At 41.2% G+C, this 25,154-nt stretch overlaps 1 protein-coding gene across 1 annotated transcript in view; it reads left to right on the top strand.

The window, feature by feature from the left end:
• atf7ip2 (activating transcription factor 7 interacting protein 2) overlaps positions 1–24,464 on the top strand; it is a 38,663-nt gene extending 14,199 nt beyond the window's left edge. Inside the window, exons 4-11 of the mRNA XM_039775046.1 lie at positions 113–247; positions 5,620–5,724; positions 8,222–8,286; positions 13,304–13,377; positions 15,345–15,412; positions 15,923–15,980; positions 21,781–21,848; positions 23,987–24,464. Coding sequence (XP_039630980.1) covers positions 113–247; positions 5,620–5,724; positions 8,222–8,286; positions 13,304–13,377; positions 15,345–15,412; positions 15,923–15,980; positions 21,781–21,848; positions 23,987–24,400 — 987 coding nt within the window. The 3' untranslated portion in view covers positions 24,401–24,464. The remainder of the gene's footprint in view (positions 1–112; positions 248–5,619; positions 5,725–8,221; positions 8,287–13,303; positions 13,378–15,344; positions 15,413–15,922; positions 15,981–21,780; positions 21,849–23,986) is intronic.
• The last annotated feature ends 690 nt before the right edge of the window (positions 24,465–25,154 follow it).

Raw genomic sequence — 25,154 nt, 5'->3', positions numbered from 1 at the left:
TTTTCTAATGTTACATTTTACATTGCTTTTAAGTGATATTTACCTGAAAATGCCTACACACCACCTACTATTTTACTTAATGTTTGTTATTGAATTGGTCTTTGACATTTAGAGCATCCAGAAATTGATCAAACATGAAAGTGTTGAAATTGGTAAACAATTTGAAAGCAAGTTTGAGGAACTTGGAGACAGAATCAAAAAAATTGAGTGCAACATAAAGCATGAATTAGTCTTATTCAATATCCAGGTAAGTTTGGTTTTTTTTTTAAAAAAAAAACACTTCTGTTCTCTTTTATTAGACACAAATGTAAAATTTCTGGTCACTTTGCATTAGCAAACTGGTTGGCAGGTGGGGTGGCATGTGTAAAGTCTGATCACACTGGCAGTGGTGCAGGAGTTCTGTGGTGGATGTCTCAGTTTGGTGATGACATCTTTAAAATGTGTAAAAGGAGTCTTTGGATGAGCCATTTCTTTTAGGCTCTGTAGAAAGTTCTCATTTTTTTAAGTGTTGTGCTGATGTATGGATGATTTTGTTTACTTAATGTTCCCTAAAATGTGTGTCTGCCACCCAATATTGGTGGTTATATTTTAATGCTTCATTTTTTTTCAATTTACATATTTTTCATTAATTTATCCATCGATCCATTATCCAACCCACTATATCCTAACTACAAGGTCATGGGGGGGTCTGCTGGAGCCAATCCCAGTCAACACAGAGCACATGGCAGGAAACAAATCCCTGGGCAGGGCAGGGCAGGGCACCAGCCCACCGCAGTTTCATTAATTTAAATTTATTAAGTGTTCTACACAATAAAATATAAAGCTGGAGCATAGACAGGAAAGCTTTATGCAAAATATACACATACAGAGTTTTCTTACCCTTATGACCAGAATGAGGTTTTGCCATCCCTCTTGCTTGTTCTGCTTGTTCTTAACCATCTAATTAAATGAGGCTGGTCTCAGGCAGGCGTCCAACTTTCACAATTTCTGCTCCAATGCTCTCTCCCCTTGATGATACAAAGCATGGATGGAGTACGGTCCATAGTACTGCTTGGTCACCCCCACATGCCTATGTGAAACAGAAACTTGGGGGACCCAATTTTTGATGGTTCTGGACTTGATGAAGTTTGGTGGAAAATGAGGTAGTGAGTGTGAAAGCAAGAGCAGAAGACTGAAAGTATGATAGGAGAGTGGATGTGCTGAACGGAAGGAGTGTAGGTGTATGCTTTGTACAGGAGATACGAAGGAAAGGAAGAGGTGTGAGAATGGTCTGTAGGAGTGATGGAAGGTACTAGTTTTTCTGAAAATGGAGAAATGATGGCAAAAAGAAAGTGATAGAGGTGAAAAGTAAGAATGGGTGTGTAGTTGTTTAGATGGTTTGTTCATAAATGATTAAAGAAAGTCTCAGCATTCCTACATAGTAACAGAAGCAGTGGAGAGAAAGATGAGTTTTGGAACAAGTTGATGCCATCTGGGATACCTCAGGGGAAAGTGATTATAATGGATGGAAACTTGAATGAGTATATTGGAGCCATTGTTTATGGTTATGTGGCCTTACCTACAGTACCAGGAATGTTAAGGGTGAGAGGATTCTGGACTATGGTGATGTAATGGAAATGGTTGTGTGCAACATCACCATGTTTAAGAAGGAGGGAAACAGATTTGTGATATATGAAGCTAGTGATGTAAGGAACACAATAGGCTCTTTGCTGGTGAAGTTCATTAGGTCGTGGTGAAAAACATGGAGGTGATCCTTGGAACAGGTTGTGTGACAAGAACATGCCTGCTTATAGGAGATCTTTCAGTCAAAAGCAGTGGTGTCCAACTCTGGTCCTGGTTTTTTCTAATTAACCTCCTTTTTCTTAATTGTACTTGACTTGAACAATTCAGGGATTGGAGTCCTTTTCTTTAATTTGGACTGAGGGGACTGGGCGGTCTCATGGTCTGGAATCCCTACAGATTTTATTTTTTTCTCCAGCCGTCTGGAGTTTGTTTTTTCTGTCCACCCTGGCCATTGGACCTTACTCTTTATTCTATGTTAATTAGTGTTGACTTATTTTATTTTCTTACTGTGTCTTTTATTTTTCTATTCTTCATTATGTAAAGCACTTTGAGCTACTGTTTGTATGAACGTGTGCTATATAAATAAATGTTGTTGTAATTTTCAGCCAAACAATAATAAGACACAAAATGAGCCAACACATGACCAGCTCACCTGTGCCCATCACACAATATCTGAAAATTAAAGAAAGGTGAAGATCTCAGTAAAGTTGATCTGCTCGGGTCACCAAAACACTTTGACAGTGTTCTTAGAAAAAACTGAAAACCAACAGTTTTGGAAATGTCCGCTGTGGCCAAATAACAGCAGCAGCAAGTCCTGGAATTAAACAACTGGTTTAATTAACAGCAAGAATTGGCTTCTCATTAAGTAATTGGTTGGACTGTGGTCATGTTAGTTTGCTTCATAGCTCACTTCTGTTTGGCTGCCGTTTTTAATGAAGAAAAGAATCAATTAAGCGGACCGAATCTTTAAAAACAGGGCTAGTAAAATCAAGAGAAAGATGTTAATTAGCAGAAAAAATGGGTCAATCAGTCCGTCATTTTCAAACCCGCTATATCCTAACACAGGGTCACGCGGGGTCTGCTGGAGCCAATCCCACAGGGTGCAAGGCAGGAACAAATCCCCACTGCAGGATTAGGAAGTGTTAGAAATGAAAACCTGCAGCCACTGTGGCGCCCCAGATTTGGAGCTGGACATCCCTGATCAAAAGCATGAAAGAACAACGAGAGAGAGCTTTTCCTGAGGCTGAAGGACTAGTAGTTGAATGCAACGAGTGTAAGAAGTACAATTTTCTTTTTCTTGAAAATTTGGATGCAAGCATGAATTAAGTCTCAGAATCCTCAAGTCTGAATACCACGTGGGACTTAATAAAGAATGCCTGATTGAAAATGGCCGTCGGCTGCATTTGGACCGAGGGACTGCTAGGTCGCAACAAAACTTGGTATTCGAATAAGGAGGTAGAGATGGCAGTTTAAGAATATGAGATGCTATAAGGAGTGGTGGAAAACAAAAGCAGAACGTGACAGGGTGATCAATAAGAAAGCAAAGTGAAATGTTAGAAAAGGAGTTGGTTGGGTATAAGGAAAAGAAGGCATGGAAGTGAGCTGCAGAATAAGGAAAGAAGGAGAAATATATTCAGGAAGCAGATGGCAAAAGAAAGTGAAGGTGTAGCTTGAGAAAAGAGAGCATCGTAATTAAGGGTACCTGTAAGAAATGTATGGCAAAATAGCTAAAGGAGGAGCATAAATAAGATAAGGATGTTAATCGTAAGGAAATAGGACTGTGCGGCAAGTTTTTTTTTTTTACCTCTTAAAAGGAGACTGTAAAAAATACTACTAAAGTTAAAGACAAGTAAAGCAGTGGACCCAACAAGAATGGTATTGAAAAGGCAGAGGAAGGTCCTGGAGTTGAATGGCTGGCTGATGATTATGTGCAAAGGAAGGATTTCATGAGGATTAAAAATTCCAGTGTACAAAGGAAAGGCTGATCCACTAAAGTGTGGGTCATATAGAGCAATCAAGCTTTTTGGAGCAGGTAATTAAAATGGTTGCTAGAGTGATAATGAAAGGAATTTGAGATTAAGTGAAAGTTAATGAAATGCAGTTTGGTTTTATGCCACGGAGGCCAACAACATATGCAATCTTTGTTGTTGGGCAAATCTAGGAAAAGCATTTGAAGGGAAAGCCACCAGCATTATGTATTTGTAGCCCTGGAGAAATCGCATGACAGGGGGCCATACAAGGTTAGTGAGGTGGGCACTGAGAAAGTTTTTTTGGTGTGGATGAATGGTTTACTGTTTGCGGTGATGTAAATGTATAAGGATGCATGAATGGTGGTAAGGACAGCAGTTGGGGATAGTGGAAATTTGAGGTGAAGGTGAGGGCAACGCCAGAGATCCGAGGTGGTGGCCAAAAACGTGCATGAAAAAGCTCCCATGGAAAACAATTATGCTGATGATAATCTTGCTTTGATGCAAAATTGGAAAATTTGAAAGCTAATTTGGAAGCAAAAGCCCCAAAGGCCAAGGTAATGGATGGAGATGTAGGGGTAGGAAGCATGGAAAGTGGCACATACATGGCCATGAATTGTGTGTATGGTAAAGATGCTGAGAGACAACTAATCTAATGCATGGTTTGTTAAGAATGGGTGCAAAAAAGATGCAGCAGTCTTCAGGGCAAACAGCAGGCTTGACATTTGTAGAAAGTTTGTGTGTGAAGGATGGGGAATGTTAATGTAGTAAGGTGTACATTTAGGTAAGAGGGGCATAGCAGAAATCTGCTTTCACCCATTCTGACTTCTAAAGATGGCTGGCACCGAAGGGTAGTTAAACAAAAATCACATGATGAGAAGTATGCTGTACGGGAGTTGGATATGGCTGATGAAAGAAGACTATGAAGCAAATCTAGAAAGAACAAGAATGAGAATGCTTTGATGGATAGCTGGGGTGTTGCAGAGTAAGAGGAAGATGAATGGAAAGTTAAGAGAGAGGAGATAAGTGTTGTGCCAAACTGGTTTGGATTTATAGAGTGAAAGGCAGAGGATGAGTCCATGAAGATATATGTGCTAAGATGGAGGTGGAGGGGATGAAGAGGAAGGCCAAAGAAGGCATGTGTTGAAGTGCAGTCATCCATCCATCCACTTTCCAACCCGCTGAATCTGAACACAGGGTCACGGGGGTCTGCTGGAGCCAATCCCAGCCAACACAGGGCACAAGGCAGGAACCAATCCCGGGCAGGGTGCCAACCCACCGCAGGACACATACAAACACACCAAGCACACACTAGGGCCAATTTTGAATCACCAATGGACTGTGGGAGGAAACCGGAGCGCCCGGAGGAAACCCACGCAGACACGAGGAGAACATGCAAACACCACGCAGGGAGGGACCCAGGAAGCGATCCCAGGTCTCCTAACTGCGAGGCCAGCATCGCTACCACTGCGCCACCGTGCCGACCGAAGTGCAGTCCGATAATAAGAAAAAATTGGATCACACCACAAAGGATGTCCAGGGCATTGGAGAAAGGAGGAAAAATTTGAGGGGCAACTGACTAACCTGTGCACTTAAATAGGTGACAATGATAGTTCGGATTTCTTAATATTTATTTTTCAACTTTATTTTTTATTGAAAGTTTTGGAGGGAGGGCTGGCCAAAATAACTTTAAAATAGCCAGATTAAGTGTAAGGTTAAAATAAAATATAAACTGAGATCATTTAAACCTTGCACTCAAAACTCCTGTTACTTCGAGTACTTTTCATTGAATGATTTTCAGGTACAGGATACAGTGAACACTGGCAGATTTTTGTAACAAACACAGTTTAAATAAGTTTGTCAGAATATAGAAATGTGTGTATCTTTTGGAAATAAATCCTCGTATCAAGTCTCCGTGATTACTGCAGGTTTATGTAGGGGTCCACTGTTAATAGTGACGTATTTAACTACTGTAGGTTCTGTACAGTTCCCAGACTCTGTTTCAGTGATCAATATGTTCTTAAATATTATGAGGCTGAGTTGTGCATTAACAAATCTTTTTTTGTTGTTGTATATCCATATAATCCAGAAAAAAATTGACAAACTGAAAAGAAGGCTGCAGTCGGCTTTGAGTGTTCAAGAGCAGTCAGCAGTGATGAAAATGAATGATTCATCAGCCATAGCCGTTAACAAGGTACTATCACTAAATCATGAGTATAACACTGAACAAGGTGCACAGTCCTTTCTATATGTGATACTTAATGAGAGTTCCTGTAATTTTGTCAATGATTAGGAGAATGTGGTTGTAAGGAGTTAGAGTGGGGGTAAAGTGGTGTCTTTATTTGAAATTCTTTTGTCATTTGTAAAATTTAATTAATTGAAATGGCATTGAGACAAACCAAGAACCTAATGAGCACTCTATTGATGGGTTAAAACACCTTAAATAATGGAGATTCTTCTATGGCATGCGAATACTGTATTTGTCCGGGTTCTCCTAGTGTGTTTAGTGCAGTTTTGATCTCAACATTAAATCAAAGATACAGCAGCACCTGAGAGAGTCCACAGCAGAGCGACTAGGCTGATAAGAGGACTGAAAGGTTTGAGAGAAGATTGAAGAAGTTAAACCTTTACAGTTTATGCAAACTTAAGATTAAAGCTTAACCTGATAGCAGAGTTTAAAATTAAGAGAATATTTTTAAAATGATTTTCCATCAAGAATAGGGGGAGACAGAAGGAAACATGTAATTCTATCCATCCATCCATCCATTTTCTAACCCGCTGAATCCGAATACAGGGTCACGGGGGTCTGCTGGAGCCAATCCCAGCCAACACAGGGCACAAGGCAGGAACCAATCCTAGGCAGGGTGCCAACCCACCGCAGGACACACACAAACACACCAAGCACACACTAGGGCCAATTTAGAATCACCAATCCACCTAACCTGCATGTCTTTGGATTGTGGAGGAAACCAGAGCAGACCCACGCAGACACGGGAGAACATGCAAACTCCACGAGGGAGGACCCGGGAAGCAAACCCGGGTCTCCTAACTGCGAGGCAGCAGCGCTACCACTGCGCCACCGTGCCGCCCATGTAATTCTATATAAACCTTAAACATTTTCTTCACACAAAGAACTAGAAGCACATAGAATACGTTGCCAAGGCGTGTGGTAGACATTTAGTACTTTAGGGACCTTCAAAATTTAACAATGTAATTATGGAGAAATTTCGAAAGTAGGAATGATTAATTTTCTTGGGCTGAATAGCTTACTACAATTTTGACCAAAATAGTTCCTAAGTGGCATTTCATACTAAAGAACTGGCCTCCAAGTGTATATGTAACATCAATACTTGTAGTTAAAAGCTAAATATGTCACTTGAAGCACTTGAGTGTTTATTTCAAGGAACAAGGCTCAGGTTCACTTCATGGGGGAGCAATTCAATTCTTTACTGTATCTTTATTGTCACATGTACTGTACAAGTACCATGTACAATGAAATGCTTGCTTGCATGTGCCCCAGCAGACCGTGAACATAGACAAAAAAAAAAAAAAAAACACACAATAAATAAATTAATATAAATAAGTAAATAAGTAAAACTAGAATCCTAGGAATAAATAGAGATAGTGGCAGAAGTACAGTATATGTGCAGGTAGCAGTGGAGATGACACAAGGTTACTGATTGTTCATACAGTAAGTCTCATTGTAGTTGGGTAGAAACTGTTCCTGAACCTGGAAGTGTGTGTCCGAATAGACTTTAGTTGCTTCCCAGATGGGAGGAGGGTGAAAAGTGACAGAGTAGGGTGGCTGGGGTCCCACCTGATACGGTTCACTTTCCTGAGAAAGCGTGTAGTGCGGATGTCATGGATCGCAGGGAGCTGTGTGCCCGTGATCTGCTGTGCTGTATTCACCACCTGCTGCAGAGCTTTGCAGCCATGAACTGAGCAGTTACTGTAACAGGATGGATTCCACAGTACACCTGTATTATCTGCACAGGGTTGTGAGGGACATGCAGACCTCACTCAGTCTCCTGAGGAGGAAGAGGCATTGCCGCAGTGCGACTTGACCATTTAAAGTCATCAGTGTGGGTGACTCTGAGGAACCTAAAGCTGCTGATCTGCTCAACAGCCTCGCCTCCGATGTAGATGGGGATGTGCTCTGTTGCCTGTTTGTGGAAATCCACAATCATCTCCTTAATTTTCCTAACGTTGAGGGTGAGGTGGTTGTCCTGACACCATTCTGCCAGGAGTCTGACCTCCTCCCTGTAGGTCGTCTCATTGTCCTTGCTGATCAGTTCTATTACAGTGGTATTGTCAGCAAACTTAAGGATGGTGTTAGAGAGTAGAAGCAAGGGGCTCAGCACGTTGCCCTGCGGGGTGCTAGTGTTGATGGTGATGATGGAGGAGGTATTTCCACCAATATGCACTTGCTGAGTTCTGTCAGTAAGGAAGTCCAGTACCCAGTTGCAAAAGGCTGGCTGTGAGAAAGTTCTGAGCCTACTACCTCAGAGTTAATATACAAGGTATGTGAATTCATCTGTCCAGTATATGCACATGTATTTTCTGTATTTCAGTATACATGATATAGTATATGTAGTGTGTGCATTTATTTTAAAAATGTCATGTTTAACTTACATTATACATAACCATTTGCTAGGTGTCATGAAATACAAAGTAACGCTTCTTTCCTTCAGGACTCTGGTGCTGCAACATCAGGCCGTCAGATGCCTTCCTCCAGCTGTAATGCAGAGGTTTGCAGGTGAATATGAAGCTTTGTTTTTGGTGGGTGCCAGTTTCCTAGACTGTATGGGTTAGTGCATTCAGTTCTAAGTAAGCTGTAGCCATGCACCCATTTTGTAGGAAATACAATGGTGATGAACAACTTTTAAAATAATATTACACTGCTTGAAATTACAAAGTCACGTAAGGACTGAATGGTTCATATCCCACCTATAATGTCTGTTGCTTTATGATGTGCTCCCCTTAGTCCAACAAGTTTTAGTAGCTGCTCACAAAATTTCCTGTTCTTCAATTTCACTGTCCTCAATGTTTTACTTCTGTATTGTGTTAGTTTACGTTAACTTTCTTTTTCCAGATTACTTCTTGTAACACATTACTGATTTCATGTATTCTATTAACTGCAATGAAGCCATTTATAGTGGATTCAGAAAGTATTCGTACTCCTTCACCTCCTATATATTTTAATGTATGTAGATTTAATTTTAAAATTAAAAATTTGCCATTTTTGCCTATCAATCCACACTCAATAACCCATAATGATAAAGAAAAAACATGTTTTTAGAAAGTTTAGTAAATTTATTTAAAAACAAAAAAAAAACGAACCCTGAAATCTCTCATTCATATCCGTATTCAAACTCTTAATTTGCTAATCTTGCAGCATTTCTAGATTTGAATCTTCTTGGGTCAGTCTCTATAAGCTTTGTACACTTGGCAGTTTCCATTTAGATTAGATGGGATTCATTTGTGAACTGTTATCTTCAGGTCTTTCCACAGATGTTCTATGGGGTCTGGGCTTTGGCTGGGCCATTTAAGGAAAATCACAGACTTGTCTGGAATCCAACCTAGCATTGTCTTGGTTCACCTTTTAGCACGACAATGAGCAGAAGCATACAGCCATCGCATGCATTCTGACTCTGGTGGTCTTCATGTTGCTGTCTGCATTGATCCTTCTTCCAATTCTGATGATTATCATTTCTCTTCTGTTAAGAAGCATCCATATCACATGATGCTGTCACTCCATGCTTCATCGCAGTGAGGGTATTAAGCAGGTGATGAACAGTGCTTTGAGTTCTGCCCAAATAGTTACATTTCTGTGTCACACCAAAGAAACTCTTTCCTCCTTCTCTTCTTCTTCTTCTTTTGGCTGCTCTCGTTAGGGATCGCCACAGCGGATCATCATCTTCCATATCTTTCTGTCTTCTGCATCTTACTCTGTCACACCCATCACCTGCATGTCCTCTCTCACCACATCCATAAACCTTCTCTTATGCCGCCTTCTCTTCCCCTTGCCTGGCAGCTCTATCATTAGCATCCTTCTCCCAATATACTCCGCATCTCTCCTCTGCACATGTCCAAACCAACACAATCTCACCTCTCTGTCTCACCGTCCAACCTGAGCAGACCCGCTAATGTCCTCATTTCTAATCCTATCCATCCTCGTCACTCCCAATGCAAATCTTAGCATCTTTAACTCTGCTACCTCCAGCTCTGTCTCCTGCTTTCTGGTCAGTGGCACCCATATAACACAGCTGGTCTCACTACTGTCCTGTAGACCTTCCCTTTTACTCTTGCTGATATATCCGTCTGTCACAAATCACTCCTGACACTCTTCTCCACCCATTCCACCCTGCCTGCACTTTCTTCTTCACCTCTCTTCCACAATCCCCATTTATTTCCTTCTTCTCTCTATCTATTTAAACTGTCATATGCCTTTTACTTAAGGGTGGCTTTTGGCTAGACACTCTACCATAAACAACCTGAATGATGGAGGGCTGATGAGATGGTTATTTTTCCAACAAGTCTTCCATTCCCAGCATAGAGCTTCTGAAGCTCTGTTAGAGTGACTATTCTGTTCTTGGTCACCAACCTGACCAGCAAAAGGCTATTTCTAGGAAGAGTCCAGGTGGTTCCAAATTTCATCTTATTCATAATTTGTGAGAACACACCGAGCCTTAGAAATGCTCTTATCTTCTTGCCCTGATCCATGTCTCACCACAATGTGTCATGGAAGCCTGCAGAGAGTTACTTGGACTTCATGTTTTGATTTCTGCCCAGGCTTGCAGTGTGAATTGTGGGACCTTCTATACACAAGTTTGTGTCATTCTAAATGATGTCCAATCAATTCAGTTTGCTGCAAGTGAACCCCAATCAAATTCTTTAAAAACGTCTTATGGAAAATTAAAGCAAACAGGATGCACCTGATCAATTTGGAGTGCCACAGCAAAGGGTCGGAATACTTGTATGAATGGAAAATTTCAGATTGTGATATTTAATACATTTGCAAAGCTAGATTGATGGGTTGAAATTGAAAATGTTTCCATTTAAAATTAAATCTGCAATACAGTAGTATGCAGAAAGTAGAGAGGTCTGAATCCATTGTATTTTGAAACTTTCTTGTGTATAAATGGTGCTGGAAAGTGCTGAAGTGTTGGTCAGAAGAATTCTGACATACTGACGGGGCGCGGTGATGTCCTCACCATCATGGAGCATGACGTACACAGGGCACTTCAGTGAGCCAACATCAGGAAATCGCCAGGTCTGGAAACCATCTCTAGGTGCCTGCTGCGTTGACCAGAGTCTTCACCTCCATCTTCAACGAGTCTTTGGCTCAGTCTTTGGTCCCAACTTGCTGTAAAAGTTCCACTATTGTCCCAGTACCAAAGAACAATAAGCCCTCGTGCCTGAATGACTACCAACCTGTTGCACTGACCTCGGTAGTCATGAAGCGGAGAGGCTCAATAAAGTTTTCATCACAGCATTCATCCCCAGCTCCACAGACCTACTCTAGTTCACCTACCACCCCAATAGATCAAATAGATCAACATCTCCTCCATCCTGCATACAACCCTCAGCCACGGGGATATGAAGCATGGGAACTATGTGAGATTGCTGTTCATTGATTACAGTTCAGCTTTCAATACACTTGTCCCTCATAGACTGCTCACCAAGCTGAGGGACCTGAGACTTAACAGCTGCCTGTGTTCCAGGGTTGTCAACTTCTCACAGAGAAACCCACACTCAATACAGAAGCTCTACAAGGCTGTGTATTCAGCCTTCTCGTCTACGCCCTCTTCACACACGACTGCATGGCCACACATGCCTCCAACTCCATTGTCAAATTTGCTGATCACAGGGTGGTGGTGAGCTTCATCTCCAACAACGAGACAACCTACATGAAGGAGGTAGAGAACCTGGCATTGTGGTGTCTGGAGAACTGCCTCCAACTGAAGCTCCGCAAAACCAAGGAGCTGGTGGTGGACTTTGGTAGGAGACAGCAGTGGACCTACATCAACCACCAACCCCCCACACACTAACAACAACGGGATCACAGTGGAGAAGGTGAGCAGCTTCAAATATCTGGACTTTTACATCACAGAGGATTTGACACGGACTGAGCATATTCAAGCCCACGCAAAAAAAAGTGAGGGAGCATCTTTATCATCTGAGACAGTTGAAGTTTCAGGTCTCTCCAGTGATCCTAAGGACTTTTTACTCTGGTGCTGTAGAAAGTGTCTTGACTCTGAACATCATCTCCTGGTTTGGGAACAGCTGTGTACAGGACATTAAGGAACTACAGTGAGTGATTCGGGTGGTGGAACACTGCACCAGATCTGATCTACCATCTATATAGGATATTTATACCAGGAGATACAGGACCAGAGCAACTAGGATTATCAGATACTCATCTCATCCCGGAAACTATCTGTTCGACCTGCTGAAATCGGGCAAATGCTTTATGAATATTATGGCCAGAACAGCAAGGTTCAGGAGGAGCTTCTATCAACATGCCATAAGATAGCTTAACCTGAACATGCCACCACAAATTCTTTCAACCGTTCATTAACACAAAATTAATTCTCTACCTCACTTCATCTCAGCCGCCGCCATGTTAATGAAGTCTTTGACATTAACCAGCAAACTAGCACACTGCACTTTACGGTACACAGATATTCTATTCTATTCTATTATAATTGCACACAGTTCAGATCTTGTTTGAAATTGTAATGCTGATTTGGATATATAGCACTTTCTATATATTGTATCACCTTAGTTCTACCCTTTTTAAATCTTTTTAAAATTTATTTTAAACTTTTTTTTTAATCTAGCTTAATTTTCATCTATTTAACCTTTTTGCAACGGCCCAAGTCCAATTAGGGCACATTCCACTACATGTTGTATTTGTATTACTGTGTGTGTGTGTGACAAAGAGGTGGAGTGGTGGCTCTGAGGCTAGGGCTCTACACTGGCAATCGGAAGGTTGCTGGTTTGAATCCCATAAATGCCAAAAGAGACTCTGCTCTGTTGGGCCCTTGAGCAAGGCCCTTAACCTGCAATTGCTGAGCGCTTTGAGTAGTGAGAAGAGCACTATATAAATGCAAAGAATTATTAAATACAGAATTTGGAAATCTCGGTGGCAATGCTACTGTTACTACTATTATGTTGACATGTATAGCGGGTGGTCTGATCAGCTTCCAGACAAGGGAAATTGGGGGCTGTGGCAGGGCAGTGGTAATGCATACACTAGTGACAGTGACACAAGTTTGCATCCATTTTGACTGGCTTTGAACATATGAAATCATGCATTTGTTATCAGTTTTGTTGGCTTTATGTAGATGTTATGCCACAGTTTGTCCACTAGGACAATACACTGCCTTCTTGTTGTATTCAGGCTTATATACATTTTGTGTAAATCTGAATAACATAACAATGAAAATGGTTCCACACATTTTGATTTAAGAAATATTGATTTTTCACAGAATTTGATAAACTAAATTAAATGGCATCTACATTTGTCTGAATTATCTTTAATTTGCAACACTCTGTCAAATCAGATTGAAAACAGTCTAGTAAATGGCTTTATTAATAATTTCTTTTTGGCAAAGCATAATTCCCAGTACATTAATACTGTTTTGCCCCAAATAGATGTGAATTCCCATGCAAAATGAGGTGGAGTGGGATTCGAGTGGCTTATTTATGTGTTTTAACTTTGCTTTCCTGTCAGTGTTTAAGTGTGGTTTCATTCTTTTTATATTGAGATATCATAAAGGCTATTCAGCTACAAAGAATAATGAAAAGCACTCTTCGTGTCTATCAAGCATTGAATTTGCAGGTATGCTTTCTTCCACTTACTATTACTTCTTGAAAAAAATAGTAGCTATCCAACTTCATGCCCACTTATCTCATAATAATCTATATGAAAAGTTTGGTTTGGTTTTCGCCCCCTTCATGGTACGGAAACAGCACTTGTTAAAATTACCAATGACCTTCTTATGGCTGCTGACTCCGGTCTAATTACTATTCTCATCCTCCTTGATCTGAGTGCGGCCTTTGATTTTATTTGTCATACCACTCTCCTAAATCGATTATCTTTGATTGGCATTACCCACATTCCAATTGATTGGTTTAGATCCTGCCTCTCAGGCCGCACTCAGTTCATACAGCTTAAAACCTTCACATCCCAACCCACCGCTGTTACTTCAGGTGTGCCCCAGGGCTCTGTCCTGGGGCCTCTTCTTTTTATTATTTACCTTCTTCCCCTTGGCAATATTTTCCGTAAGTATAACATTAATTTTCACTGTTATGCCGATAACACCCAGCTCTACCTTGCTAGTAAACCCACCTCCTCTTTTCCACCACCTTTGCTTATTGACTGCATTGCTGAAATTACATCCTGGTTCTCTTCAAATTTTCTTAAATTAAACTGTGACAAAACTGAGGTTCTCCTCATTGGTTCAAAATCGTCCTTATCCAAAACCAATAATCTTCCTCTTATTATTGATAACTCTGTTGTTTCCCCATCACCTCAGGTCAAGAGTCTGGGTGTCATCCTCGACAGTACTCTATCCTTCCAATCTCACATTAATAACATCACCCGATCTGCTTATTTCCACCTACGTAATATTATTCGCATTCGGCCCTCCCTCACTCCTCATACCACTGCCATTCTTGTTCACAGTCTTGTTACTTCTCGGCTGGACTACTGCAATTCACTCCTCTTTGGTCTCCCTAATAAATCTCTCCATAAGCTTCAGTTAGTCCAGAATTCTGCAGCTCGCATCATTACTCAAATCTCATCTATTCACCATATTACTCCGGTTTTGCAGCAGCTCCATTGGCTCCCGATTACGTTTCAAACTGATTTTAAGATTCTGTTATTAACATTTAAGGAAAATTCATAACTTCACCCCTCCATATCTGTCTGACCTTCTTCATGTTGCCATTCCCTCCCGTAACCTTGGATCCTCTTCCTCCATCCATCTGGCCTTCCCTCTCTCCCTTCTAACCACCATGGGGAGCGGAGCATTCAGCCGTTCTGCTCTCAAGCTCTGGAATTCATTACCTGCCGAGCTTAGAAATATCAAATCATATTCATCCTTCAAATGTGAACTTAAAACGCATTTCTTTATGGTTACAGTGGTTATGTTTGGTTTTAAGTATTTTCTGATGTTTTTAGTTGTTTAAAATTGTGATTTGTATTTATTTATTTATTGTTTGTTCGGTGTCCTTGAGTTTCAGAAAGGCGCCTTGTATAAATGTATTATTAATAATAATAATAATAATATTTAAAGTGCACTTGTTAAAAAGAAAATTAAAATAAAATAAGGTGCCAGGGTCACTGCTGTTAGTTACCCTCTTAGGGATTATACCGAAAATGAAACCTCAAAACTGATGGCCTGGATGTGGAGATCAGGAGCTGTAGAATTCATTTTCACATTTACAAAAGCCTCAGACGTTTCCTAAATGCCTAATGCCACAGTTCTGTGTTAAGTTAGACTATTAAAATGGATGGAGATTTGGAGCTGTAGTTGAAAAGAGAAGCAGGCTTTATCACTGCTTCATGAGGATCCAGGTGTGACTTCTGCCATTGGATTCTCTGGGATGTTCTGTGAAGTTTCTCAGCTTTGACAAAAACAGTGGAGAAGGATAGTGCTGCTCTTAGTCGAGTCCTGCTTGCATTTTGTGAGCAAAAAAAAGAGTTTTAAAAACTGTCATGAAAGAAACCATGCAATGTTAATTGTGTCTGTTGTGCATTTTTATTCCAAAAATTCTGTGTTAAAGTTGGTTTATCTTTTACAGATGAAGTGATTTTTTGTGGAATTGTGAAAACAGGAGCTTCAGACAATGACCAAAGAAAATCTGCATGTGTGAGTGTGGTACTGAACATGTTTAAATGAACCTTGCAGGGTGAATATTTCAGATTCTTAAATTGCAATAACTAGATTCATTTCCATTCATTAAGGTACAGAATGGAGAGACCTTTCTATATATTCTTTTGAGCCTTTATTCGGCTAAAGTATATTATTGGCTGTGTTACTCATAGTAGACGGGTTGAATTGTAACTAGTCGATGTAGACCTTAGAGTTAATGTTTGCAGTGCACCTTGCAATGCATGAGTCTCTGTCATAGGCTATTTGGTATGGGATTTGTAAAAGCAGCGTTAATGTTTGTGATGTGCCATTTGTTGGACTGACAACTGCAGTGCATTTTATTAATAAAAATGTTATTTCTGAGCTTACATTATTACAAAAAAAAAATCCAACATTTGGATTTAGGTAAGAGCAAAGACACTTTGCTCTTACATTTTATCACTCTGTTGTGATCTCAAAAGCTTATTGTTATTATTATTATTATTATTAATATTATTATTTTTATAGCCTTCAAGAAATAGATCACATCTTGCTATGATTGATCTCACTGCTGATCAACCTGAAGGTAAAATCCTAATCATTGTTTGAAAACCCTTCTATTGCCAACGGTGCCAGTGCTAGGTTATTTTGCACCCTAGGCCTACTTTAATAGTATGCCTACTGACTGTTCGGTAACTAACCCATGCAGCTGGGAATTCCCCCTTACGATCTGCACCCTAGGCAAATGCCTCAATGGTGGTACCTTCCCTGACTGCCAATCAGAGTGGATATTTTCTTGAAAATTGAAACCAAAATAAACTGAAGACCTGCATGTTAGGTTAACTGGTGTCTACAGACTGGCAGGCTGGGTATCCGTGTGTCTTGCCATAGACTGGCAGTTTTTCCACTGCTGGCTCATGCCATGCTTCCAGGGTTAAGATACAGACTTTGGCTTTCCATGGTCATGAACCGGATATGGGAGTTATAAAATGGATGTATGTTAATTAATGATTTTTAAAGAGAAATTCTCTTGTCAATTTTGAGAAGGAGTCCTTCAGCCTGCTCTTTTACACCTGAACATGCCTTGAGTGCACATTAAGGTGATTCCACTTACTGCTGGCAGTTTCTTAATCTGAGATGCAATTCTTTATTCACATTTAAGCCTTACTTTAGTTGATCTTTTTCTTTTTTCTGAAAGCTTAGATTGTAGAAGTTGTTAAAATTGTTAATCAGTCACAGGGGCAAATGCTTTGGCTTTGCTTTTTACTTATTGATCTTTTCCAAATGTTAAGTTCTCCTCAAGTCTCTCTTAATCCCTTATATGCCACTGATGTTGATTTTAAAACTTCATGTTCTTTCTGGGGGTGGCGCAGTGGTAGCGCTGCTGCCTCGCAGTTGGGAGACCTGGGTTCACTTCCCGGGTCCTCCCTGCATGGAGCTTGCATGTTCTCCCCATGTCTATGTGGGTTTTCTCCCTCAGTCCAAAGACATGCAGTTTAAGTGCATTGGCGATCCTAAATTGTCCCTAGTGTGTGCTGGGTGTGTGTGCCCTGCGGTAGGCCTGCAGACCCCCATGACCCTGTGTTAGGGTATAGGGCAGGGGTCCTCAATTACATTCCTGGAGGGCCACAGTGGCTGCAGGTTTTTGCTCTCACCCGGTTGCTTAATTAGAAAGCAATTCTTGCCAATAATTTAATTTCATGGTTTGTTAGTGCTTTAAGTCTGCTATGTCAGGTAATTCTCATATCCTAGATTGTCTTCCTCTTTCTAAGGAGATCATCCAAATGATTTGAAGGCTAAAATGGAGGAGTAATTCTCAGTCCTTCACTTTTTTCTCTTCAATTTCCTTCCAAGTATTTAATTAAACCCAATAGTGCATGATAAATACACACGGGTGTAAATGGTATCAAGCTAAATGGAGAAATGCTGGTTTCTTTTGTCATCTGCATGTTATTGCTAATAAGGAGCCATTAAAAGCCAAGAATACAGCTGTTTAACACTAAAATAAGCAAAAAGGGTTCAAAATCTTAACAAGCGAGGCAACTAAAGTGAAACAGAAATGTTACTTGAGCAATAGGTGCTTCATATTAAGCAATTGGGTTGAAGCAAAAACCTGCAGCCACTGCGGCCCTCCAGGACCATGATTGAGGACCCCTGATATAGCAGGTTGGATAATGACTGACATAACTGACTGTTCTTTCTACTGTAGGAAAATGTGGTGCCCACCCAGGGACAGCATATTTCATGTAGGGGAAGTGATGTTCCCCTGCATTTCTGTTTGTCCCAGCCAGGGACACCAAATACAGGAAATGGTGTATGGATGTAAATAAAATACTTGATTTGTGTTAACCAGTTAATTATCAGTTTTGCCTTTGGCAGTGTCAGTTATTAAATAATATTGTAAGGCTCCCATTTCATTTCCTTACCTTTCTCTGAAGGAGGAGTTTCTGGCCGTTCGGCGTCTATCAAGGTAGTTGAAGCAAATTCATTTTCCTTCATTGTTTTTCTGGGTGAGGGCTGAGGTGGTGACATGCTGGAATGACCAGTCAACCTATCCTCCATCCATCCATTTTCAAACCCGTTGAATCCGAACACAGGGTCACGGGGTGTCTGCTGCAGCCAATCCCAGCCAACACAGGGTGCAAGGCAGGAACCAATCCCGGCAGGCGCCAACCCACCACAGGGCACACACACCCACACTCGCACACCAAGCACCCAGTAGGGACAATTTAGAATCGCCAATCCACCTAACCTGCATGTCTTTGGACTGTGGAAGGAAACCGAGTACCGGAGGAAACCCATGCAGACACGGGAGAACATGCAAACTCCACACGGGAGGACCCAACCTAGCCTCAGCAATGTTAAATACATTATAGTGTGTGTGTGTATGTGGAGATATATATATATATATATATATATATATATATATATATATATATATATATATATATATATACTCAGCAAAAAAGCGCCCTCTGACTTTCAACTGTTTTACTTTCAGTAAACTTAATGTGTAAATATTTGTATGAACACTAAAAGAGTCAACACCATAAGACATAAACTAAAAATGTTTCACAATTTGTCCCTGAATGAAGGGAGGCTCAAAATCAAAAGTACCAGTCAGTATCTGGTGTGGCCACCAGCTGCTTGAAGTACTGCAGTGCATCTCCTCCTCATGGACTGGGCCAGATTTGTCAGTTCTTGCTCTGAGATGTTACCCCACTCTTCCACCAAGGCACCTGCAAGTTCCTGGACATTTCTGGGGAATGGCCTAGCCCTCATCCTGCGATCCAACAGGTCCCAGGCGTGCTCAATTCCTTCGACGATAAACACGAATCCGTCCATCACCCCTGGTGAGACAAAACCGTGACTCATCAGTGAGGAGCACTTTTGCCACTCCTGTCTGGTCCAGCAAAGGTGGGTTTGTGCCCATAGGTGGCGTTGTTGCTGGTGATGTCTGGTTAGGACCTGCCTTACAACAGGCCTACAAGCCCTCAGTCCAGCCTCTCTCAGCCTATTGCGGACAGTCTGAGCACTGATGGAGGGATTGTGTGTTCCTGGTGTGACTCGGGCAGTTTTGTGGCCATCCTGTACCTGTCACGCAGGTGTGATATTCGGATGTACCGATCCTGTGCAGGTGTTGTTAGACGTGGTCTTCCACTGCGAGGATGATCAGCTGTCCTTCCTGTCTCCCTGTAGCGCTGTCTTAGGCGTCTCACAGTGCGGACATGGCAATTTATTGCCCTAGCCACATCAGCAGTCCTCATGCCTCCCTGCAGCATGCCTAATGCACGTTCACACAGATGAGCAGGGACCCTGGGCATCTTTCACAGGTAGACAAGTCTCTTTAGTGTCCTGCGTTTTAGAACTGTGACCTTAAATGCCTACTTTCTGTAAGCTGTTAAGGTCTTAATGACCATTCCACAGGTGCATGTTAATTAATTGATTATGGTTAATTGAACATGCATGGAAAACATTGTTTAAACCCTTTACAATGAAGATCTGTAAAGTTATTTGGATTTTTAAAACATTATTGTTAAATACACAGTCCTGAAAAAGGGACGTTTCTTTTTTTTGCTGAGTATATACACTCACCTAAAGGATTATTAGGAACACCATACTAATACGGTGTTTGACCCCCTTTCGCCTTCAGAACTGCCTTAATTCTACGTGGCATTGATTCAACAAGGTGCTGAAAGCATTCTTTAGAAATGTTGGCCCATATTGATAGGATAGCATCTTGCAGTTGATGGAGATTTGTGGGATGCACATCCAGGGCATGAAGCTCCCGTTCCACCACATCCCAAAGATGCTCTATTGGGTTGAGATCTGGTGACTTTGGGGGCCATTTTAGTACAGTGAACTCATTGTCATGTTCAAGAAACCAATTTGAAATGATTTGAGCTTTGTGACATGGTGCATTATCCTGCTGGAAGTAGCCATCAGAGGATGGGTACATGGTGGTCATGAAGGGATGGACATGGTCAGAAACAATGCTCAGGTAGCCCGTGGCATTTAAACGATGCCCAATTGGCACAAAGGGCCTAAAGTGTGCCAAGAAAAATCCCCCACACCATTACACCCACCACCACCAGCCTGCACAGTGGTAACAAGGCATGATGGATCCATGTTCTCATTCTGTTTACGCCAAATTCTGACTCTACCATTTGAATGTCTCAACAGAAATCGAGACTCATCAGACCAGGCAACATTTTTCCAGTCTTCAACTGTCCAATTTTGGTGAGCTTGTGCAAATTGTAGCCTCTTTTTCCTATTTGTAGTGGAGATGAGTGGTACCCGGTGGGGTCTTCTGCTGTTGTAGCCCATCCGCCTCAAGATTGTGCGTGTTGGGGCTTCACAAATGCTTTGCTGCATACCTCGGTTGTAACAAGTGGTTATTTCAGTCAAAGTTGCTCTTCTATCAGCTTGAATCAGTCGGCCCATTCTCCTCTGACCTCTAGCATCAACAAGGCATTTTAGCCCACAGGACTGCCGCATACTGGATGTTTTTCCCTTTTCACACCATTCTTTGTAAACCCCAGAAATGGTTGTGCGTGAAAATCCCAGTAACTGAGCAGATTGTGAAATACTCAGACGGCCCGTCTGGCACCAACAACCATGCCATGCTCAAAATTGCTTAAATCACCTTTCTTTCCCATTCTGACATTCAGTTTGGAGTTCAGGAGATTGTCTTGACCAGGACCACACCCCTAAATGCATTGAAGCAACTGCCATGTGATTGGTTGATTAGATAATTGCATTAATGAGAAATTGAACAGGTGTTCCTAATGATCCTTTAGGTGAGTGTGTGTGTGTGTTATATATATATATATATATATATATATATATATATGTGTGTATATATATATATATATATAATATACACACACACACCCAGGCCAGTTAAGATATAATTATCCCCAACAACTTTTCCTGGGTGCTCTCCTGTAGGCTGTATCTGGTACATATCTTTGGAGCACGTCCCACTTACAGGTCCTAACCATTTCAACTGTCTCCTCTAAAACCACAGAGCCAGTGGTTCTATCACATGGTCCACTAATATTCTTCCATCATATTACAACAGAGAGGAAGTCCAGCAACCCAGGAACCCATTGTCAGCCACATGTACCCAGAGCCCATGAGAATGGTGATGTTCAGACTGGGGTGCAGTGCCACTTGGTTGACCACCAATAGCAGGGCAGATCCAGGCATTGATCTCAGATTCTAAATTGGCCTGGTATACGTGAGTAATGCCCTGGCCTCCGATGCTGGCTGGGTTCTTGCTCTGTAATTATACTGCACTGCCTTGGCACAGTCTGTTTTGAAAGCATTGCTCAGTCCTTTTTCTCTTCTCTTTAAGATATACAAGGCTTAATTATTTTGAGAATCCCTAATGGTGCCCATCAATTTTTCTAGAAGCAAACCTATTACTGGAAAAACAGCTGTAGTTTCAAATTTAGAAATTCATGCATTTTGCCTTGAAATCGCATCAAAAGTGGCAGATAACCTCGCAGTATCTGCCCATTTGATACACCCTGGACTAATTAAAACATTCAAAGCTGGATTTCAACATAGTAGGAGTATGGCTGTCCAGTACACCTTCGACAGATCAGCTGTACTGGGGAGAATGCAATAACATACAAGGGGCAGAACCTGTGGCTAACCTTCTGTTTTTAAGATATTTCTATCAAATGTATTAGTGATCTTTATTTGACAGATTTAAATTGTGAAATTCTAAGAATGGATTTTGTGACTGTTGTGTATTTTCAGGAAATTGGAAATCCAGCATTTCATGAGCCTTTAAAATTTAAGAGCTCTCTAACCAGACAGAAAATGGCTTCGTTGAAGTGCTGTAACTGCGTTGTGTTTTTTGTTTTCCTTTCCAGTTGAACATTTATCACCATTAACACCTGCAGCCATTGGATCTGCGGGTGAATCGACTTTTCATCATAAGGTATTGGTCCAGCTGCATTTGCTATTACAGCATTTACTTTTATTACTCCGTCATATTAAATATTTATTTTAATGAATTTCCAGTAGTGCGACATGATGAATTATAAGAGTGCCTCATGTTAGACATCCAAAGTGTTTGCTCATTCTTTTTCTTCTTTTTTCACTGCTTACCCTGTTTTTTTTTTTTTCCTACCTCACAAATGTGTGCATATTAATGTAACAGTCGTGTTTAAACTGGGTTGGTATGATGGACAGGGCAGACACACTAGCACAGTCCGTTAGAGTTGCTTTCTCACGGATCCAGCTTCTCAGTCTGATCTATGTGGAGTTTGCTTATTCTCCCTATGTTCTTATGGGGATTCTGCAGGTACCCATGTCACAGGTTTACATGTTGGGTTAACTGGCCGCTTTATGTGACAAAGAACCCATAATCTTATAAACTGGCCCTGTGTACGGGTCGAGTGAACCCAGTAATGGATTGGTACTCAGTAAAGTGTAGCTCTCTGCCTCATACCCTGTGTTGTGGGCTGTAGCCTCTCCTTCTGATCCTGAACTGCAGTAGGCATCTATGAGAATGTTGTTATATCATGATGGACTGACACCCCTCCACAGCTCTTGCTTTGTGCCCACCATTGCTCTGGCTCTTCATAAGCTGGAGTAATGGATGGATTGATGGATGGATAGTCCACCAAATGAAAGATAGTTTGCCCTCAACAGACTGTTGAGCAAAATGCATCAGCATAGACCACCAAGTAACAACAGTATTGTGACACCAATCAGAAAGTTCGAACACAATGGTCTTCAAAATGTTAAATCTGTGTGTCTTAGGGCTCGTTTATACTTCACGCTCAGAACGCGTACATATACACATCATGGCTGCCACATGTTCCCAGCATTCATTTGACGCATCCTCTGAGTAGGTCCTCAGAAATTAATGTGATGCATGCGCAAGTTGCAGTACCAGCAAAACGTGGGGTCGGGGGCGCAGCATGATAAAAGTCGGAATATGACAGTATACTGCTCAGTATACTGCTGCTGGATTATGTGAATTTCTCCTTGGGATTAATAAAGTATCTGTCTATCTATGACGTCAGAGTCTCTGTTTACTTATCTACATGTGACAGAAAGCCGCTGTGTGGATCCTAGTAGGTTTGATGTGCGCGCTTTGATGTTTGATGAATGGTACATACAGTCGCATTTGTGGTGATTTTATTTTCAAGCGTCGCATATTCCCGATGGTAATGACATGATACATTTTAAAAGTCTTACATACCATCTTCTGTGCCATCTTTTTTTTTCTGGGGCTTCCTCCGGACCTCACAACAGCGGCAAACAGCAATAGATCGCCACACAGAAGACATTAAATTTATGATATTCCAACTCTCTGCACATTTAGAATCCTTTAAATTTATACTTGATATCACTTTCACGATGATGGGCATTAAAGTATGTATGTTACATTTTACAGATAAATCATTAATTTCATTTAAATAATGAATACTGTTAATAATTACACACATGGGGGTGACACGGTGGCAGAACGGTAGCACCGCTGTCTCGCAGGGAGTCACATCGCTGGTGTTACCTGCCTGGAGTTTACATGTTTTCCTGCGGGGTTTCTACAGTGGGCTCCAGTTTCCTTCCAAAGATATGCAGATTTGGTGACACTAAAATGACGCTAGTGTGTATGTGAGTGCTTGTATTCACCTTGCGAGGAGCTGATGTCCCATCTAGGGATTGTTTCTACCTCATGCCCAATGCTTGCTAGAATGGACACATCCCTGGATTGATGGATTTAATCATTAAACATCCTTTTCAGAGATGTTGCTGTAAGGTGTCATCGGAATTTAATGGGTGGTTCTGGCAATTCACAACACAGCGAAGCCGAACCTGTTCTCACCGTGATGATATCTCGCACTGCCACCTGGTTGATTCTTCCAGATTAACGTAAAATATGCGCGCAAGTATAAACAGTAAAATGCTTGCGTAGCAGGAGAGTCAGCTGGAATGTGCGTCACGTCGCGTGAAGTATAAACCCGGCCTTAGTGATCTCAATTTTCTCTCTCTCTCTCTCTCTCTCTCTCTCTCTCTCTCTCTCTCTCATATACACATGTATAAAAAAACACTTTTTATTTTTAGGGTAAGATCAAGTCTATATTCCCAATTCCTCCTCTTCCGGAGATTTCCATTCCATCAAATCTCCCATCCATTGCTGCCATGAGTAATTTGCCTCCGAAGATGCAAATCAGGATTGCTAAAATTAAAAACCCTGACGCCATTGGAGTTCTGTGGGACATAAAATACGTCAATCAAAATGCAGCCCCCATGCAAAGCTACCACTTGTACATCCTGTACGAAGACTGCAATGGCAACATTTCACCATGGAAGAACATCGCATCAGTAAAGGCATTGCCTCTTCCAGCTGCCTGCCAATTCACAGGTTACAGATCCGCCAAAAGGATTTGTTTTTCTATAATTGGAAGAGATGTTTATGGCCGCTTTGGTCCTTATAGTGATGTTCAGTCAATCATATTTAAAAGAAGTTACCAATAGATCTTTTCCTAAAAGCAAATATTAATCCATGTCAGAAATGTAGTTTGCAATAAACACTCTTGGAAATGGGGTGTGTGTGTGTGTGTGTCTGTCTGTTTTTCTTTTGCTTATTTCCAAAATATACTCTTGCTATTTTTGGACTGCAGTACATACTTTGATTTCCCTATGACTACTGAGCCATCTATTCTACTTGGTAAGTCTTTAGAGAATTACTGTTTCATGAGCTCATTCTTGTATCAAATTATTTTTAAAATATTTCCTGTAATATTTATTTTTTTTTTTAAGTAAAACCTAGCTGTCCCCCGCGGTTCCACCCATGTAGTAGTGAAACAGGACAGCGAGGAGGGCCCTGCTCGGCTCCCAACCTCTGACGTCCCACTTCCCCCTCCCCTCAGGCCTCTTGGATTAGCATGAATATATCACTTCTGCAAGCGAACTATAAGTCTTAGCACAATGAGAGAAGTCGCAAAATCAACCAGAATGTTCAAGCAAAATATTTAAAAAAATAACCAATCTAAATCCATTAAGTAGTTCTCTTGTGAAAAGCGGACAGATATATAGACCGACCGATGTTGGATTTTATTTATATTGTGAAAATGACTCGACACACTTAAAAAGGTTTGGGGCTGCCACCTGTATAATAATCCTGCCTGCAAAAGGTTTTTTTGTGTAGCACGGAGATGTTTACAATACTGAGTCCAAAACAGAACTGCTGAGGGTTTGCAAAGATGGCGTCTTTAAAGAATTAAACTGG

This window comes from Polypterus senegalus, chromosome 13, assembly GCF_016835505.1.
Source record: "Polypterus senegalus isolate Bchr_013 chromosome 13, ASM1683550v1, whole genome shotgun sequence".
In the NCBI taxonomy this organism is placed as follows: Eukaryota; Metazoa; Chordata; class Cladistia; order Polypteriformes; family Polypteridae; genus Polypterus; species Polypterus senegalus.
The sequence above is the reverse complement of the archived record's forward strand: the minus strand, read 5'-3'. Positions and strand labels throughout refer to the sequence as shown.